At 53.8% G+C, this 19,410-nt stretch overlaps 1 protein-coding gene across 1 annotated transcript in view; it reads right to left on the reverse strand.

The window, feature by feature from the left end:
* Positions 1–19,410, reverse strand: part of LOC133343711 (atrial natriuretic peptide receptor 1-like) — a 61,387-nt gene that overhangs the window by 15,402 nt on the left and 26,575 nt on the right. The window contains 4 exon segments of the mRNA XM_061553468.1: positions 1,500–1,623; positions 4,108–4,254; positions 4,738–4,906; positions 5,271–5,426. Coding sequence (XP_061409452.1) covers positions 1,500–1,623; positions 4,108–4,254; positions 4,738–4,906; positions 5,271–5,426 — 596 coding nt within the window.

Below are 19,410 nucleotides of genomic sequence, written 5' to 3' on the forward strand. Positions count from 1 at the left end.
GTTGCCCCAGGGGTTATTGATCAGACCACTCCCCCTTCACCACGTGGCACAAAAAGCTATTGGTATCTGAAATTTGCAAAGAGCGATGTGTAGCTAGAGGCCGGGGTGAGTGGTTGTCGTGTGCGAGTGAGACATGGCGAGTGACTGTGGTGTGGTGGATGGATGTGGTGAGTGGCACACGGTGAGTGGTGAGTGGTGAGTAGCCCGTGGTGAGTGGATGGATGTGGTGAGTGGACTGTGTTGAGTGGATGGTTGCGGTGAGTGGCACACGGTGAGTGGTGAGTGGTGAGTAGCCCGTGGTGAGTGGATGGATGTGGTGAGTGGACTGTGTTGAGTGGATGGTTGCGGTGAGTGGCACACGGTGAGTGGTGAGTGGTGAGTAGCCCGTGGTGAGTGGATGGATGTGGTGAGTGGACTGTGTTGAGTGGATGGTTGCGGTGAGTGGCACACGGTGAGTGGTGAGTGGTGAGTAGCCCGTGGTGAGTGGATGGATGTGGTGAGTGGACTGTGTTGAGTGGATGGTTGCGGTGAGTGGCACACGGTGAGTGGTGAGTGGTGAGTAGCCCGTGGTGAGTGGATGGATGTGGTGAGTGGACTGTGTTGAGTGGATGGTTGCGGTGAGTGGCACACGGTGAGTGGTGAGTGGTGAGTAGCCCGTGGTGAGTGGATGGATGTGGTGAGTGGACTGTGTTGAGTGGATGGTTGCGGTGAGTGGCACACGGTGAGTGGTGAGTGGTGAGTAGCCCGTGGTGAGTGGATGGATGTGGTGAGTGGACTGTGTTGAGTGGATGGTTGCGGTGAGTGGCACACGGTGAGTGGTGAGTGGTGAGTAGTCCGTGGTGAGTGGATGGATGTGGTGAGTGGACTGTGTTGAGTGGATGGTTGCGGTGAGTGGCACACGGTGAGTGGTGAGTGGTGAGTAGCCCGTGGTGAGTGGATGGATGTGGTGAGTGGACTGTGTTGAGTGGATGGTTGCGGTGAGTGGCACACGGTGAGTGGTGAGTGGTGAGTAGCCCGTGGTGAGTGGATGGATGTGGTGAGTGGACTGTGTTGAGTGGATGGTTGCGGTGAGTGGCACACGGTGAGTGGTGAGTGGTGAGTAGCCCGTGGTGAGTGGATGGATGTGGTGAGTGGACTGTGTTGAGTGGATGGTTGCGGTGAGTGGCACACGGTGAGTGGTGAGTGGTGAGTAGCCCGTGGTGAGTGGATGGATGTGGTGAGTGGACTGCGTTGAGTGGATGGTTGCGGTGAGTGGCACACGGTGAGTGGTGAGTAGCCCGTGGTGAGTGGATGGATGTGGTGAGTGGATGAACGTGGTGAGCAGACTGTTGAGAGGATGGTTGCCGTGAATGGCACACGGTGAGTAAATGCAGAGTGTGGATGCGGCAAGTGGACACTTGCGGTGAGTGGCCTGTGCTAAGTTTATGGTTGCGGCGATTGTCCCGCGGTGAGCGAACTGAAGAAGCGCGCGATGGGATCTCGCATCGCGCGGTGAGCACCTGCATGGGCGTGCTCTGGGCCGACATGGCCGTAAAGCCCACGATGTCGCTGAGGTAGATGGTGACGTTGTCGAACGCCTCGGCCGGCACCGTCTCCCCGCGCTTGAGCTGCTCGGCCACCGAGCTGTGGCCACACACGAGGAGTGCCCCAGGCCGGTTGGTTCACCGATCGCCGATTCCCAACGAGCCCCGCGCATCGATCCCGCGTGACTTGATCACTGGGACGCTTCACGAATCCCAAGTAACCTTAGAAATATACCCGCCGACTATTGTGTCCTAATTCTCACTAGGAAGTGGTTAGTGTCCCTTGCCTGCTCTGGGTTGGTTATCACACGCTACGGGAGGGCACCTTATTCGGTTCGCTGATGATGGGGATCATAATAATAATTTAAACTTGTAACGCATCGCACAGGATTCGCTCGCTCTCGAAGACAGAGAATAACTCAGAGGCCCAAAGAGAAACCGCAGCGAAGCGGGGAAAGGCAGTTATATGGTGAGCTGACGCCAATACCATTAACATACGTTTGGTTTTTGGCCAATAATTACATTAAATATGAATGATGTGTAAACACTCATTAATTAGCTGATAATACCTTAATATATAGATGACCACAGGGCTTGGGTTGGAATTTGGCGTAAGCTCACCATGCATGTATGAATGTATGTTGAACTTTTTTCACACTGTACGTAGTCAACTGTACTAATTGGAGGTGTGGGGGAAAATAAGTTTTAAAGAAATTAGTTTTCAATCTCCTCTTCTTGATTTAATCAACAACACTTTCTGGACACATTCTATTCTGAAATACCACGTTTTTTACCCTGTATGCGAGGAAACCAGAGAAAATACATATATACGAAAGGGGTGACATTGAATGTATCCATCTCCTGGTCAACTCACAGCCCCATGCTTGCCTACAACACTTGGCAAATCCTGGTGGTCACCCATCCGAGCACTATCCAGTCTCAATACTGCTTAGCTTCCGATATATTTGACGAGATGGAACGCGTTCCAGGTGATTTGGTCGAAAGGCGTTATCTGCACATGGTACCTGCTAAAATGGCTTCTCTATTGCCTGCGGAAGAGGTAGATGATAAACGGGATGCACGGTTTTCAAAAGGAACAGATCAGCATTCTAATTGAGAAGAGACAGATAGGAGAGATGTAATCTTGATTTGAAGCTTTCGTGGCTGCAGGAATCCATACTGCAGGAGAGATGTAAAAGAGCACTCGGTCCACGACAAAAGCTAAATACACTCATTCCTCGTCATCGCGAGCCTGCGTGCTCATGACTAACGCACAGCAGGACGCAGCGGGGAGGCTAAGGACGTACTCGTGACGTCAGTGTGCGGGTCACCAAGCGGAGAAGTGATGTATTATTTATAGACGCAGCGCAGATACCGCACGTAACACTCCGGTAATTTTCTACTCGCGAGCTCTTGATGATGATGATAATAAAAATAAATTGACAAACGTGTTGCCGGCTCTCAGCCACCTGACTATCAGCCTAATCAGTGCAATAGCCCACTGGAAAATGGTCTCATTTCCTCCCTTAGATTAATATTTTTTGCTCTTCGGTCCATGAAGGTTTAACTTGCCCTTGCCTTCCGCGATCTGTGCAGTGGTCAAGCCATACAATTCTACACAAGGTTGACCAGATTTTTTAAAATATATATTTGTTCAAATGAAATTGTGTGGGGTAAATCGCTCGGTTAAAATAATCCCGAGTCACCGATTTAAATTAACCCCGCGTTTGGGACGAAAGAAGAGAACTCATTCTCCGCGTTTCACAGCGTTCCTCGTATTGCTGTGCGCAGACTCCCCCTGTGAGTGGGATGTAGTGGGTTCAAACAAATCAATTTCCAGCCTTTGTCAGTCCACCGCTGGGCGAAGGCCTCCGCATACCTTGCTGGTCGTGTGGCTGCCTCATGAAAGGGAGCCTGCACACTTTTACCCAAGAATCCCTTCGGAAAACCAGCGGTGACACCACGGGATCAACGTGGAAAGGAGACATGATTCCAAGAAAACAAAGCAGGGCAGAACATTAGCATAACCTCACCTAAGCCATTGTAAATAAAAATTTAATACTAGAAAAATTACCACCAAAAAATCAACCACGGCATGGGACGACCTTCATCCAACAGTGGCTTAACAAAAAACCTGAACACGATTATTATTCCATGAATTATTATTTCATTATCATAATAGTATTACGTTCAGACATAAACCACAGGGAGCTGTACAGAGGGAATGGAGCAGGAGGGGTGAGCCCCCCCAGACCGGGGGGGGGGGGGGGCGTATAACTCATGAAGATGTGCTTCTGCAGTGGTCTGGATTGCTCTTCCTTCCGATATTAGGAAGCCACTGAAGCTATGCACTCTTAAATCTAAATTTACAACTCATGTCTTCAGAACCTCTTTTTGTGTTTAGTTTGATGTCCTTCCCCCGCACCTCCGTTTCGCGCGGTTGGTTACTTACGGTGCGAAACAATTTCAACAACATACATACAAGAGCGGGGACGTGGATTCAAACTGAACTGGCAGGCTGGCCAGGGGCTGTTCCTGGGTCGCCAGGCCAGCTTGGCAGTGGCCGTGGGGAAACCAGACTCACTGGGGCAGGATCTGGTAGAGCAGAGCCTCGGCCTTGCCCTTCTCCTCCAGGTAGGCCTGCGTTCGCTCCTCCACCAGCTCCTCCAGGTTGTTGGCGTACTGCTCCATCCGTGACAGCAGATTGTCCAGGATGGTGCCACTGCTCTCCCTGTGATTACATTGCCAGAGACACCCTGCTAGTGTTTATTTTTGTTAACATTGCAAATGTTACAGTCATGAAATTTAGGTCGATGCCAATGCAACATTTTTGGTTTGAAAATGTCCAATATTTTGTTGTGATAACTCGCATCGTCATCAACATCACCACAATTTGTAATTACAATAACAACTACATTATCAGCAGAAATACATATGTAATCTCTTACCAATATGCCCAATGTTTTCTCAAGTCCTGCGAAAATATATATATACAAGATTGCTGGTGAACATCTACTGTGCCTATTCGAGAAGATGTGAATCTGGTGGACATTACTCGTTGAACATCTACAAGACGACCTGGATCTGGTGGGCACCCCCTGATGAACCAGAGATCTCTGTGACGTCATACACCGTGACTTCCCATGGGACTGAGATCTCGTGAACATCACGTGCTGATCCTCTGCAAGATAATTTTTACGTGAAGACATATCACCTGCTGAACTTCTGCAAGAGGATCTTGATCTGGTGAAAGTCGGGCCTCTCCGTCGACTCCTCGGCCCAGCAGCGCTGCATGAGGTGGCCCAGCTCCTCGGAGTGTCCCCCGGGGTCCACCGTGGGCCGCAGGTAGGGCCACTCGCCCTGCTTCACCCGCTGAACAATCTCTGCTCACGCAGCAACGCAGATGCGACCCGGTGATAGATTAATGCAGTGAACGAGCTCATGGCACGTGTAGTGGCGAAGGCCCACTTGCCAGAGGTAACAGAGCTACAGAGCTAAGTGTTATGGGTTAATAAGCTAGAGTTATTGGCACCCTATTTTCTGCTCATTGTTGCAAACATCGCTCCTCTACCTTGCTGCTGCTGTTGATCACCACGATACAACTACGACGACTGCAAAGCCAGAGATCCCATTTTAACCATACAGACCATGGCCATGGTGGCTACTGGTCAGATACCTACTACGCCAGTGTACCGGCAGACCCAGGAAAACAATCAGCAATACTTTAAATCCCTGGAACTCACACACCTTTGGCCGTGAGGTGGTTGGCCTCCAGGTAGAAAGGTCCGCTGCGCAGGGCGATCTCCTGCAGGATGATGGCGAAGCTGTAGACGTCTCCCTTCTGCGTTCCGCGCGGAGCCACTTCCTCCATGCGCAACAGCTCCGGCGCCGTCCACAGGCGCTCTGGGGGGGGGACACGGGCAATGCACGCAGACGCGCAGCCAAAAGAACAAGTCAGCTTTTCATTTTTAAATCACTTGGGGACTCAATTCAAAAGTCTGGGGAAATAACTCATCTTGTTGGAATCAAAAGTGGCCTGTTTTTATTTGTATGGTTGAGAGCGTGAATACTCCCACCTCTTCCAGTGACATCTGGCCAGTGCGGAAGAGTAGGCCAAGTACCGTCTAGAGGGGGATCTCTCATGTAGGCCCTTCTGCCAGCAGTTACTGACGTGAACAAGCACAAACAATGGGTTTAGTTTAATAGAAACTGCTGGTATAATGCTATATGCCTTATGGTTTGCTTTTATCATCACAGTGTGTTCCAAATTAGAGCTGTCTCTAATTCAGAGGGTTTCCAACCTATGGTCCGCAGACCCCTGGTGAGCCACGAGGCTACTACAGGGGGTTCGTGGAAAAAATAATAATCATTAAAAAAACATCCTCACCAAGGAAATGTACAATTTCAGACAACTATGAGCAGCATGTGGTGGTCGGCGAAATGTTTGGAGGTTGAAAATGGGTCCGCACACTCAGAAAAGGTTACGAACCGCTGCTCTAATTGAACCGAATGTGTCACGTGTAATTTCTCCCTTAAAATATTCACCTGCGTATGGAATTAATTTAGTATGAAAGGAAGAACACGGAATTGTTATTAGATTGTTATGAGCGTACGTTTTTGAAAGGTCGTATAATTGTTTTTATCCAACACATTTTGTACTTTCTGGTGGTGGAGGGTTATCGTAAAAAAATGACATTATACTTACAAGATGTAATGCAAAAGTAACAATTAACGAATCATAACATCCGTCGTGAAAGCCTACATAAAAAAATAGCCATCATATTTTATTAATAGGTGCTCGCTATCAGCTCTTGCCTCAACAGTTCGAATGGCTACACGGGGGAATTTATTATTTTTAATGTTTTATGAGTCTGTACCGACATGTGTAGATCTGCACCTGTGTGCGGATGCCCATTTGTGTGTACCTATGAGGTTGTTAACAGGGGATTATCATTACACACAGCATATATACGCCATTTATATCATGTGCGCTAAAGGTACTCGCATTGTGCTCACATTGTATGATGGGGGTGGTTTCAGTTCTTTAGCGTCAATATACTAAATGCCTCTGTTGATATGTAAACTCTGACTTTAACATAGCCATTTTCGTGACCAGTTACATGCTAATTCCTCACATTAACATCATGCTAATCTCCCAGTTACATGCTAATTTCTGGCTTTAACATCCTGCTAATTCTCTCACATTAACACAGCTTATTCAATGCTAAATTATTCTGCTGACATGTAAACTCCTTTGTCAAGGCGCTCTTCTCCTCCCACCAAGCTTCAAAATACGCTGCCAAGCTTAGCAGTGTTCATTGGAGCGCTGTCTTTCAGACAGCTCTGTCTTCACCTGAGGACGGCTGCTTGTGTTGAGGCCGAAATGTCGTGAGACTTTTATTTTATTATGTTTTATTATTATTTTATTATTTCCCTTCTACGTGACTTTACCGAAAGAACCAAGAAGATTGTGCTCACATGTTGCGACGGCCCTTATTCACGACGTACAGCATGTGCGCACTTCGCTTCTCTTGGCCTTGACGACGACAGCCCGCGGCTTCACAAAGCGAGAAGTTAAAAGGCCTCTTGGGAATGTGTTTAGCTGGGGCTGCTGGATGCGTCAGTGTTGTCCTCCTGGCCGGATGTGTCTAATGGCAGAGCTTAGTATTTTTGAGCATACGTGCACACACACGCACACTCTCTCTCTCTCTTTCTCTCCTGCTCTCTCTCTCTCTCGCTCTCTTTCTTTCTCTATCGCTCTCATTCTCATGCTCCCCTCGTTCTCTCTCTCTCTCTCTCTGTCACTTGGTCTCGCTCACTCTCTCCTTGCTCTCTCATTCTCGCTCTCTTTTTTTTACGATCAGTGGAAACAACAAGATGCTCGGTGTATTCGGCACTTTGCTTCGTTCATCATTTCGTAAATTTTTTAAGTAAAAAATTTTAAACTTTGCTTTATGTAAACCCCCACCTCTCGCTCACTCTCTCCGACGGCCTCCGACGGGTAGCTCATATCATTCTCGCTTTCTCTTGGTCTCTCTCCCTCTCTCTAGCTCTCCCGCTTCCTCGCCTCTCTCGGTCTCTTTCGTTCTATCGGTAAAACATCGGTTCTGTGTTTGTCAACTTCAGTTTGATCATCACTTGGGCTTTTGTTGTGTTTTTTTTTAATGGACTATATCACTCTCTTTATCTCACTCTTACACTCAGCCCCCACCTCTCTGTTCTTCGCGATGCTTCGTTTGAGCCGCACGCTCGCTCAAGTTGGGTCACAAAACTGGCAGGGGTGGTGCGCGTCGAGGCAGACAGTGAAGGAAGGATTATCCCAGTAGCAAAAGTAGCTACAAATGCCACGGGCCTCGCACTTTCAAGGGCCGCACGCTAAATGCTTTCAAGGTATCAATTCCGGGTCAGTGATTCTGCACTTGCTCTATTACTATAGTACTATACTGCCTTCAACTTTTATGAACGACTGGGTGTTTAAGGTTAGCGATTTCTCATATTATCTGGCTGTATAGCAAATGAAAAAAAAATACAATTACTTTACTTTGCAAGTTAAAAATATATGTGTTTTAATATGTACGTTTTTTTTATTTAGGGCCCCTTTATAACATATGCTAGAGGCCCCACACTAGCTTAATTCGGCACTGGATGCAGCGCAAATTCAAATAAACATGGGCGTCGCTACCCTCCCTGGAAAAGCGGCGTGGAATGGGAATTGAAGCCACGGGCAGCTGCATAAACATTATGAATATCGCATTTTAGAAAATGCTTTTTTTTTTATTCGCACTCAATTTTATTTTGAAAATAATTGTGCCAAGTATTGGTGCTAGTGCTACCATTGGCCGCAGTGTGAAAAAAGTAACTGATGGGAGGCCTGCTTCAACAACACAGCGACCACGAATTGTGACGATTTATCGAATCGCTTAGGGGAGGCAGGAGAAAGAGATCCTATCTGAGGATTTGGCCAAATATCCCGAGGAGGATCCTCTTGAAAAAGAGTCTTGCGATGCAATAAAGTTTTGCTAGGCAAAAAAATTAAGGTCTTCGTATGAAGCAGGCTCCACAGCATGCGGTTCTGAGAGATAAAAAACAACACACGTCTCGTATTTTCCAGAGATTATTGGACGCTTTAACTCAATCAGCGGCCATGACAGGAAATTAAGAATTGCAAATTCAATTTGTTGCGCGTGAATGTGAAATGTGGGGAGCGGTGTTGTAGCGGTCAGCACGCGGACTCACGGCCAACACCAGTGACGATTATCTGGACCGGTGCTGGGCCTCCCCAAGGTCGACTCAGCCTAAAATGAGTATCTAGTGCGATTTGTAGTAAACATCGCCACTCGGGAGACAAAGGCGGTCGGGCGTGGTGCTGGCCACCCACCCAACCGTGTCGGCCCTCATAGGTGCTCGCTAACAGCACTTGTCCCAACAGTATATCCAGGTTCTTAGGTTTTTTTCGGTAAAGTCACGTAGGTAAAACATCAAAATTAATGAAAATAAAATAAAACAACAAATCACGACGTTTCGGAGGCAACACAAGTCTCCGTCATCAGGTGGGACCGTCACAGCCGAATTAGCTGCATCAAGTGAGGTGTGATGCCGCCGCCACGAAGCCGTTGGCAGGCACCAAATCCCCGACCTCGCCACCACCAAGCAACGGAGCCGACCCGGCGTCCCCCTCACCTCACCTCACATGAACACACCCGCACTCATTTCCCCCCCCCCCCATAGAGCTCTGAGGGGAGGTCGCCTGGCCGACCGGTTTTTATCCGAGAGACCCTTATCGGGATTAATTCTCACGGTTTCCGGCGATCAGGGAATTGGATGACCTCCCCCGTGCTACGTGGCACCGCGGCGCTGCGGCCGGCCTTAATATGGTGTCGTCGTGGCGTGGGGCATTCGGCCACCGCGGTTGAGGCGCATTTCCCCCCACACACACTCCCACGGGTCGACGGGGCAAGCAGGGGAGGCACGGGACAGCATGAATAGCGGGGTCACAGGGGCTGTTGCGCATAGTCATGGAGGGTTGGGATAATTGCGCTTGAGCGCGCAGGCCCCATTGTTAGGAAGGGTAAGGGAGTAATTAGGATGTACGCCGCCAACGTCGCTCACTGATTAGCATATCAACAGCGCCCGGGAACCGCCGTGCGCGGGCTTGGGGTGCACGAGCCCATTGTTCAGCGCAGCATCCCCTTTGAGGTAGGGAGGATAAATAGAGGAGCGCAGAGGGGAAATCGCTCTCTTCTCTCCAGCGCCAGGCGACAGGACGCTCTCCAGTCCAGCGACCCGATCGTCCGTGAGACGCATCGAGGTACGCTGCGAGCACGGGATCAACGAACCGCCGTGGGCATCCAGCAGGAAGTAAGTAGGTGAATTAGAATCATAGCAGATAAATCGGGAATAGGTATAAAGGTATCAGCGTAGGCCAGCCTCGTCGACTCACTGATTTAACATTAGAATTAGAATCATAGCAGATAAATCGGGAATAGGTATAAAGGTATCAGCGTAGGCCAGCCTCGTCGACTCACTGATTTAACATTAAATTACCAGGTATCAGATAATAAATCATTAATAGCGAAGCGTGGTCTCGCGTGATATTGTCGTGCAGTGTGAGCGTGTGGGTGCGCGTGTGTACACTGTGGTTCACCACGTGAGTGAGCGCTGCGTAGAGCGGCGCACGAGTGGGTGTCGCGTGTGTGCAGGTGTGTGCGCTCGTAGTGTGGGTGAAGGGGTCGGTGCGTCCGCAGGTCCCCGATCCGTCTGTCGCCGCCGGGACTCGCGCAGTGTGAGGGCAGCGTCGTTCGCCCCCGACCCCCGTTTAATAGCGCGTGATCCGTGGAGAGACAACGCAGCGTCTGCAGGTGAACGAGGGCGTGCGGCGAGCTATGCCTCTCACACGAGCTCGCGGAGGGACGGACCAGGGAGGGGAGCCGTCGGGCGATGAGCCCAGCGACGGCAGCAGCTGCTCGCAGAGCAGCGAGGGGTCGGCGCACGGCGGAGCCCCTGCCATAGGCACGGAGCAGGGAGGGACTCCGGGGACCAGCGGCCCCAACAACTTGGTGCCAGAAGTGGGACGAACCCTCACATCTTCACGGGAAGGTGGCGCGCTACTCCACGCAAAGGTAAGGCATGTGTTCACCGGCCAGGGGACCCCTACATGGAAAGCGTTTTCCCGTAATATCATAGGGGCTAAAGAGCTTAATGGCTGGTCGGACGCGCAGGCGTTGCGACATCTTACGTTAAACTTAGACGGGCGGGCAGCCGACTTTGTAGAGGCACTACCCGAAAGCGCGCAAACCCAACTAGAAGAACTAATGCGTAGATTAGACCTGCGTTTCGGCACGCGCAACGCGATACGGGCGAAGACCGCCTTAGAGGCGCGCCGACGCCAAACTGGCGAAGACTTCCGAGACTACGCTGAGGACGTGCGATCACTAACCCGGATCGCCCGTCCAGAGTTCTCGAAGGAGGTCATTGACGCGCTAGCTGCAGACAAGCTACTCAGGTACCTAGCTCGCACCGCGTGGTGGCAGCCCAAAAAGAGTAGCGCAGGCCTCCCTTTCGATACCCTAGTCGAGCAAGCGCTGGAGTGTGAGGAGCTCTCCAGCGAACGCGCGCAGCTCCGAGGGTCAGGACAGGAGTACACCGTGGCGAGCCTGATCCCTGACGAGGATGAGGATGAGCCCGCCAGCCCCATGGGGAGACGGGCAAGAGAGGCCCAGAAACCCCGCGAGACAACCCCGGGTTGGGTAGCTGGGTTACAGACCGGCATGGGAGATATTGCTGGCCGAGTAGACCGAATGGACGGTAAGGTAACCCAAGTAGGTGAGAGGGTAACCCAGGTACGCGAGGAAGCGAATAAAAATATGAAGACCCTCCAGTCTGAGATGGGGGAACTACGCTCGACCGTAGGGGGGCTGGCCGGGAGAGTAGCCCAATTAGAGTCCGATGTGGGACAACTGCGTACTGGGAGAGGGAGCGGACAGGGGACCCGCTACGGAGCCGCCCCCCCTCCCCGGGCATGTTATATGTGCGACCGCCGAGGGCATCTAGTGAGAGACTGTCCTGAAATCACCCGAGCTAGGCAGACGCGGGGGTTAAACTCCAACGCCCCCTAGAAAGCGGACCAACTAGGGGTGCAATCGACGCGGTCCCGATACAAATAGACGATAATGAGAATAATGGCGAGCGAGTGATCTCCACACAGGTTCCAGCAACAACGCCCACAGGAACGGCGACTCCTGGCGACTGGCTACGGGAGCTGGTGGCGGGGATCACGGGGGCCACGTCGCTGGTGGAAGGGGAGGTAAACGGAGTGCGTACCCGAATCCTGCTGGACACGGGGGCGGTGGCCTCGCTCGTGAGCGCAGCGCACTGCAGCACGATCGGGGTCGACGTGCGTCACCTGCAGGCACCGGACCGCGCGCTGCACACGGCGAGCGGAGCCGGAATGGGGCTGCTGGGGAGAGCCACCTTAGAGGTCCGCATAGGCAGCCAGGGGTGCACCCAGGAGTTCTACGTGTCGAGTGCGTTGTGTCACGAGTGTATCGCAGGTACCGACCTCTTAGAACGGCTGGGACTCAACGTGCAACCCCGCCAGCGATGCGCCACCGTGGAGAGCAACGGCGAGCGGATACCGTTCCTGGGACGAGAACCGACGCGGCCCCGCTTCACACCTGTGGCCGCTATCCTGGCGACGGCAGTCACCATCGGGCCGCTCACCGAGATGCTGGTGCCGGTGGCAACATCCCCCACCGACCCCGCGCTCCGACCATCAGGGGAGGTAATGCTAACTCCTCACCCGGAGTTGGCAAAACGGTATGGGATAGTGGGATCCGCCACGTTGGTAAACGCAGATGGGGACCGATTGTTTATGCGGATGTTTAACCCCCACAGTTCCCCAGCGATACTGCGACGGCGCACCCCGATAGCCACAGTACACCCCCTGCACGCACGCCACTCTAACGACTCGGTGTTCGCACTCTGGGCTGAGGACCCCGGTCGTCCTGAGGGTGAGCAGGACCTGGCCTGGCGAGTCGGCCCAACTCCCCGAGCCGAAGTCGTTCCCCTGCTCGACGCGTTACATGTACCATGGGCGGATTTACCTAAGGGAGAGGCCGATCGGCTGCGCGAGTTACTGCGGGAGTATGCCGACGTGTTCAGCGAACACGACTCGGACGTGGGTCGGACCGACCTTGTTAAGCACCAAATTGACACCGGTGCAGCCCGACCCATCAAACTCCCTGCATACCGAGTGGGCGCACCCGAACGCACCCAGATCAAAGAGGCGGTTGGGGACATGCTTCGCGATAACATAATTCAGCCCTCGGCGAGCCCCTGGTCAGCCCCGGTGGTACTAGTAACGAAAAAGGATGGGTCAACCCGGTTCTGCGTCGATTATCGTAAACTGAACGCAGTCACGCTCGGCGACGCCTTCCCCATACCCCGCATCGATGACACTTTTGACAGCCTCGCCGGAGCGCGATATTTTTCCACCCTCGATCTCGCGTCCGGGTACTGGCAGGTGGAGATGGCGGAGGAGGATCGGCCGAAAACCGCATTCACCACCCCGATGGGACTATTCGAGTTTCGAGTACTCCCGTTCGGACTCACCAATGCACCCGCGACGTTCCAGCGGCTGATGGAGTTGGTGATGCGGGGTTTGCAATGGGAACAGTGCCTGATTTACTTGGACGATGTGATCGTGTTCAGTAGATCTTTGTCTGAGCATTGGTCCAGGCTACGAGAGGTGTTCCAGCGACTGCGAGCGGCTCATCTCAAGCTCAAGCCACGTAAGTGTTACATCGCACAACGCGAGGTGGGGTACCTCGGGCATCGCGTCAGCGAGGCAGGCGTGCGTACCGATCCGGAGAAGGTACGCGCCGTAGTGGAGTGGCCACGGCCAAGGAATCTGACGGAGATCAGATCATTTTTGGGGCTCGCCACCTATTATCGTCGATTTGTAAAGGGATTCAGCGAGATCGCACGCCCCCTCACCCAACTCACTTCCCCTAAGCACCCCTATCAGTGGACGGGGGCCTGCCAGACGGCCTTCACCACTCTCAAAGACCACCTCACCCACGCCCCCACCCTCGCTTTCCCCGATTTTACCACCGATTTTATTTTGGACACCGACGCCTGCAGCAGCGGGCTGGGCGCGGTGTTGTCACAGGTACAGGGTGGGATGGAACGAGTCATCGCGTACGCCAGCCGGACCTTGAGTGGGGCCGAGCTGAACTATTGCGTGACCCGCCAAGAGTTGTACGCCGTGATTTTCGCATGTAAGCAGTTCCGGCCGTATTTGTACGGCAGGAGATGTCGCGTACGCACTGACCATTATGCTCTTCAGTTCCTTCTTACATTCAAGGAGCCGCGGGGGCAGATGGCCCGTTGGTTGGCACAGTTGCAGGAGTACAACCTGCAAATCGAGTATCGGGCTGGCCGGACGCATGCAAACGCGGACGCCTTGTCGAGGCGGCCCACGGTGTACGCCGAGACGAGGGCGGAGAAGGCCTGCCCCTGTTTCACGGGGGGACGCTGCCGGCAGGCAACGGACCCCCGAGAGGCCGCGGCCACTGACCCCCCCCCAGCGAGAGAGAGTGCAGTGTGCGCCACAGAGACCCTCACAGGTGGCACCGAGGATCCCGTCGACCGCCCGGCAAGCGCGGGACCCGCGGCTCGGGACCCGATCGGACGGATCCAGGAGGACGTCGGCTGCGCCTTCCCGGGCCTGAACGACGAGCAGCTGAGACAGACCCAGCAGCGAGATCCGGATCTGGCGGCCGTGGAGGCGGCACTGCGGGAGGAAAAGAGCGCCCTACCAGGACCCTGGAGCGGTTTGTATGCCCGGTTGTGTGTGCAGAACGGAGTGGTACGGGAGTTAACAGAGGCCGGCCAGCCGGGGTGCATCTGTGTTCCTGCCCAGGTGCGACCCCAGCTGCTACGGCTGGTGCATGACCACCCACTCGGGGGCCACGATGGGGAACGACGCACTCGAGAGACCCTGCGTCGCCAGTATCTCTGGCCCAAATTGGCACAAGACGTGGCGGCCTGGGTACAGGGCTGCCGCGCCTGTCAGCAGTGCGGGCAGAAACCGGCACGATACCAGGTACCCCTAAGGCCGTTCCGCGTCAGCCGCACGAATCAGCTGGTCGGGATCGATCTACAGGGGCCATTCCCAAGATCCCATCGAGGCAACCGGTATATTCTAGTCGCAATAGAGTATTTCACCCGCTACCCCGTGGCAGTGGCCATCCCTGATAAAACGGCCTTGGTGGTGGCCCGGGCATTCGTAGAACATTACGTACTCAAGCACGGGATCCCGGAACGAGTCCTCACCGACCAGGGTAGCGAGTTCGAGGCCGAGCTGTTCCAGGCACTGTGCCGAGAATTCGGAATCTAGAAGGACCGAACCACAGCGTATCACCCCCAAGCGAACGGTATGGTAGAGCGCATGAATCAGACCCTAGCGGGGAAACTCAAACGTATGGTGGCCGCAAATCAACGGGATTGGGACGAACACCTCCCCTACGCCCTTTTCGCCTACGCCACCACCGTACACACGTCGACGGGACAAACCCCGTTTTTAATGATGTTCGGCCGTGAGTCTCGTTTACCCGCAGATCTGCTATTCGGCGTCCCTTCCCCCCAGCCGGAGGAGGGAAGCCGCCCCGTGGAACACCTGTTGGAGACCCTGCGAGAAGCCCGAGGCCGAGCATACCCGCAAGGGGAAGCCGCGCATCGGCGGCAGGAACAGGGCACCCGACCCCGCATGGAACCCCCCTTATTCCTGACAGGCGCTAAGGTGTGGCTACACACCCCTCGCGTTGGGGCCGGGCAGGTGGGGAAACTGACGACCTACTGGCGGGGACCCTGGACCGTGGTGCGGCAGATATCCCCCTGGACGGTACTAATTTACGGCGGGGAGAGGGGTCGAGAGACGGTGGTCAATGTCCGCCGCTTAAAACCATGGAAAGCGGCCCCGGCGAGAGAGGACTCCGTCACCCGAAAGCCCCGAAATCCCAGAGTACCCGCACCCCTCGTGTTGGGGGGCCTCGCACACTACATGGGCCCCGCCGGGTCCCCGAGACGCCCCGATCCAGTCCGGAGACGGCGCGGACGACGGCCACTAAACCCTTCCGCTGCTGAGTTTGTGCCCCAGCCCACAGGTGCCGGGGGACGGGGAGAGCTGCTGGAGTGGAGGAGGAGACCGCCGCAGGAGCTACAGAGGACGGAACCACCCGCCCCGAGGCCAGCCACCAGGTCCGGACGGATCCCCCGGACCCCGCAACGTTTCCTCGTGGGCGCGGCCCAAGCGAGGTGCTCCAGTCAACCCGGGACGGGGACTGGCACCTCGGGGGGCTATGTGATGCCGCCGCCACGAAGCCGTTGGCAGGCACCAAATCCCCGACCTCGCCACCACCAAGCAACGGAGCCGACCCGGCGTCCCCCTCACCTCACCTCACATGAACACACCCGCACTCATTTCCCCCCCCCCCATAGAGCTCCGAGGGGAGGTCGCCTGGCCGACCGGTTTTTATCCGAGAGACCCTTATCGGGATTAATTCTCACGGTTTCCGGCGATCAGGGAATTGGATGACCTCCCCCGTGCTACGTGGCACCGCGGCGCTGCGGCCGGCCTTAATATGGTGTCGTCGTGGCGTGGGGCATTCGGCCACCGCGGTTGAGGCGCATTTCCCCCCACACACACTCCCACGGGTCGACGGGGCAAGCAGGGGAGGCACGGGACAGCATGAATAGCGGGGTCACAGGGGCTGTTGCGCATAGTCATGGAGGGTTGGGATAATTGCGCTTGAGCGCGCAGGCCCCATTGTTAGGAAGGGTAAGGGAGTAATTAGGATGTACGCCGCCAACGTCGCTCACTGATTAGCATATCAACAGCGCCCGGGAACCGCCGTGCGCGGGCTTGGGGTGCACGAGCCCATTGTTCAGCGCAGCATCCCCTTTGAGGTAGGGAGGATAAATAGAGGAGCGCAGAGGGGAAATCGCTCTCTTCTCTCCAGCGCCAGGCGACAGGACGCTCTCCAGTCCAGCGACCCGATCGTCCGTGAGACGCATCGAGGTACGCTGCGAGCACGGGATCAACGAACCGCCGTGGGCATCCAGCAGGAAGTAAGTAGGTGAATTAGAATCATAGCAGATAAATCGGGAATAGGTATAAAGGTATCAGCGTAGGCCAGCCTCGTCGACTCACTGATTTAACATTAGAATTAGAATCATAGCAGATAAATCGGGAATAGGTATAAAGGTATCAGCGTAGGCCAGCCTCGTCGACTCACTGATTTAACATTAAATTACCAGGTATCAGATAATAAATCATTAATAGCGAAGCGTGGTCTCGCGTGATATTGTCGTGCAGTGTGAGCGTGTGGGTGCGCGTGTGTACACTGTGGTTCACCACGTGAGTGAGCGCTGCGTAGAGCGGCGCACGAGTGGGTGTCGCGTGTGTGCAGGTGTGTGCGCTCGTAGTGTGGGTGAAGGGGTCGGTGCGTCCGCAGGTCCCCGATCCGTCTGTCGCCGCCGGGACTCGCGCAGTGTGAGGGCAGCGTCGTTCGCCCCCGACCCCCGTTTAATAGCGCGTGATCCGTGGAGAGACAACGCAGCGTCTGCAGGTGAACGAGGGCGTGCGGCGAGCTATGCCTCTCACACGAGCTCGCGGAGGGACGGACCAGGGAGGGGAGCCGTCGGGCGATGAGCCCAGCGACGGCAGCAGCTGCTCGCAGAGCAGCGAGGGGTCGGCGCACGGCGGAGCCCCTGCCATAGGCACGGAGCAGGGAGGGACTCCGGGGACCAGCGGCCCCAACAGAGGCAATGATTCAAGATGTAATCCCTTATAAGCACGTTGAAGGGGGGAGGAGAGGGGGGGGGCTCATCAGAATGTTAGTACAACTCATCGGGAGGGGGAGGGGGGGGGGCAAAAAATTGAACGACGGCTTGGACGCGGTTGCTGCTGCACACGCCAACACAATGGACAGAGAGGGGGAGGGGAGGTCTGATACACATGATAGACAAAAGAACGAAATTGTCCATGTTTATACCAATGCTGGCTGAACAATGAAGAGGGTACTGTTAAAAAACAACTGGGGATGTTAACACTCGGTAAAGTAACACTCGGTAAAGTATATCCAGGCTATATGGGGGATATTTGTATTTTGTGTGAATGTGCACTTTTAATGTGCATATAGCCTGGCACAAGTGCCGTAGTGACGTCACCGTCACTTAGTGGCGAACGATGGTTCTTTTGTGAATGTGCGACTTGTTAAAGGCTATATGGGCATCTTTTGTCTTTGTGTAGATGTTTGTATGTGTAGCTGTGGTATTGGTGTGTACAGAGGGTGTGATGTGTGTGTATGTTGGTGAATGCAATAAAAACACATTGAAGGTACATTTTAAATATTTTCACACGGCGCGTGTCTTAATAAAGAATGACATTCCCCACTCCCTGCCAGGTCAGGTAGAGAGAGCGAGAGAGAAAACTTGCAATGGAAAATATGATTTTAAAAATGTAACACACCACGCAAAGATCCCCCGCATAGCCTAACAGACTGTTGGAGCAAGTGATGACCAAGCACCAATGATGGCTGGCACAAGCACACGAGGGGGTGGATGGCCAGCACTACACCCGACCGCCTTTGTCTGCCGAGTGGTGATGTTGACTACACACCGCACCAGGTACTCATTTGAGGCCGAGTCGACCCATGGGAGAGGCCCAGGACTGGTTCAGGTATTTGTCATTGGTGCTGGCCGTGAGCGAGACTCGAACTCTGGTTGAGGGGTTTATAACGCAGCGCGCTAACCACTGTACCACCGCTCCCCACGCAGCACAAAAGACAAACACACACACACAGATCAAACCACGTAAAATGTAGCCGTTGTATAACGATATTAATTCTAAATAAAATAAAAAACATTCCTGTTATTTAAATGAGTAACAGTTGTTTTCAGAAAGAAAAAGAAACTGTCCGCATACCCCCCACCCCACCACTTCACACGTTTTTTTTTGTTGAGCCACAGCTCCGTAATATTGATTCAAGCTGGAGTCTCAAAGGCGATGCTCCCCTCCTTCAAGATGCGATGCATTAGGGCTTCAGGGACGTATCACGAGAGTACCGTGTGCGTAACAAAAAATAATACACATTCTTCAACCTGTAGAGCTTTCACGAAAATGTCGACGAGAACCAAATCTCAGAGTGTTGATCGTGAAGTTCGTGAAATCTTCTTCCGTCAGCCGTTCACAGTGGCGGACAACCCTCCGCCTTCCCGGAGTTGCGCTTCTCCTGCACTCAGCCTCCCGGCCGCAGTGACTCTGGGATGCTACTGAAGCTCGGAGGCTGCAGGGACGTGTCCCTGAAGAACGCTCCAAAGAAAGCGCTCTAAACATGCTGCGTCAAGGCGCTGCATCTTGACGAACTGACCAACCTACCAGACACAAAATGGAGAGATAACTTCTCTCCCCTGATTGGGGTTGCACCCAGCAGAAACAGACGTACAAGCCTCCCATAGCCAGCCACTCCGGTGACCTCCAGTGGAGGTTGGCACGCTGGATGGTGCCATCGGCCATGTGGCTCAGCCGAATCTCCCCAGGGGCACCAGACCCTTGTGCGTTCTGCAGTGCTGGGGAAGATCTGACCCACCGGTATTTGGGGTGTCCGCGGCTCAAACCAATGATCCAGATTTTAGGGTCCATTTTCAGGATACTGGAGGTACCGTTTTACAAGAGCACTTTCATATACAGTACGGGGTGCCTTACCTGGCTACTAAGTGCCAAGATCTAGCAATCTTCGACTGCGCCCAAGCAAAGATGGCACAGTTTACAAGACCAGGAAAAAGATGACGCAAGGCGACACTGACGGCTGCTCTGCAGTGCCAA

This window comes from Lethenteron reissneri, chromosome 18, assembly GCF_015708825.2.
Source record: "Lethenteron reissneri isolate LAM-NWPU_2019-01 chromosome 18, ASM1570882v1, whole genome shotgun sequence".
Taxonomy (NCBI): Eukaryota; Metazoa; Chordata; class Hyperoartia; order Petromyzontiformes; family Petromyzontidae; genus Lethenteron; species Lethenteron reissneri.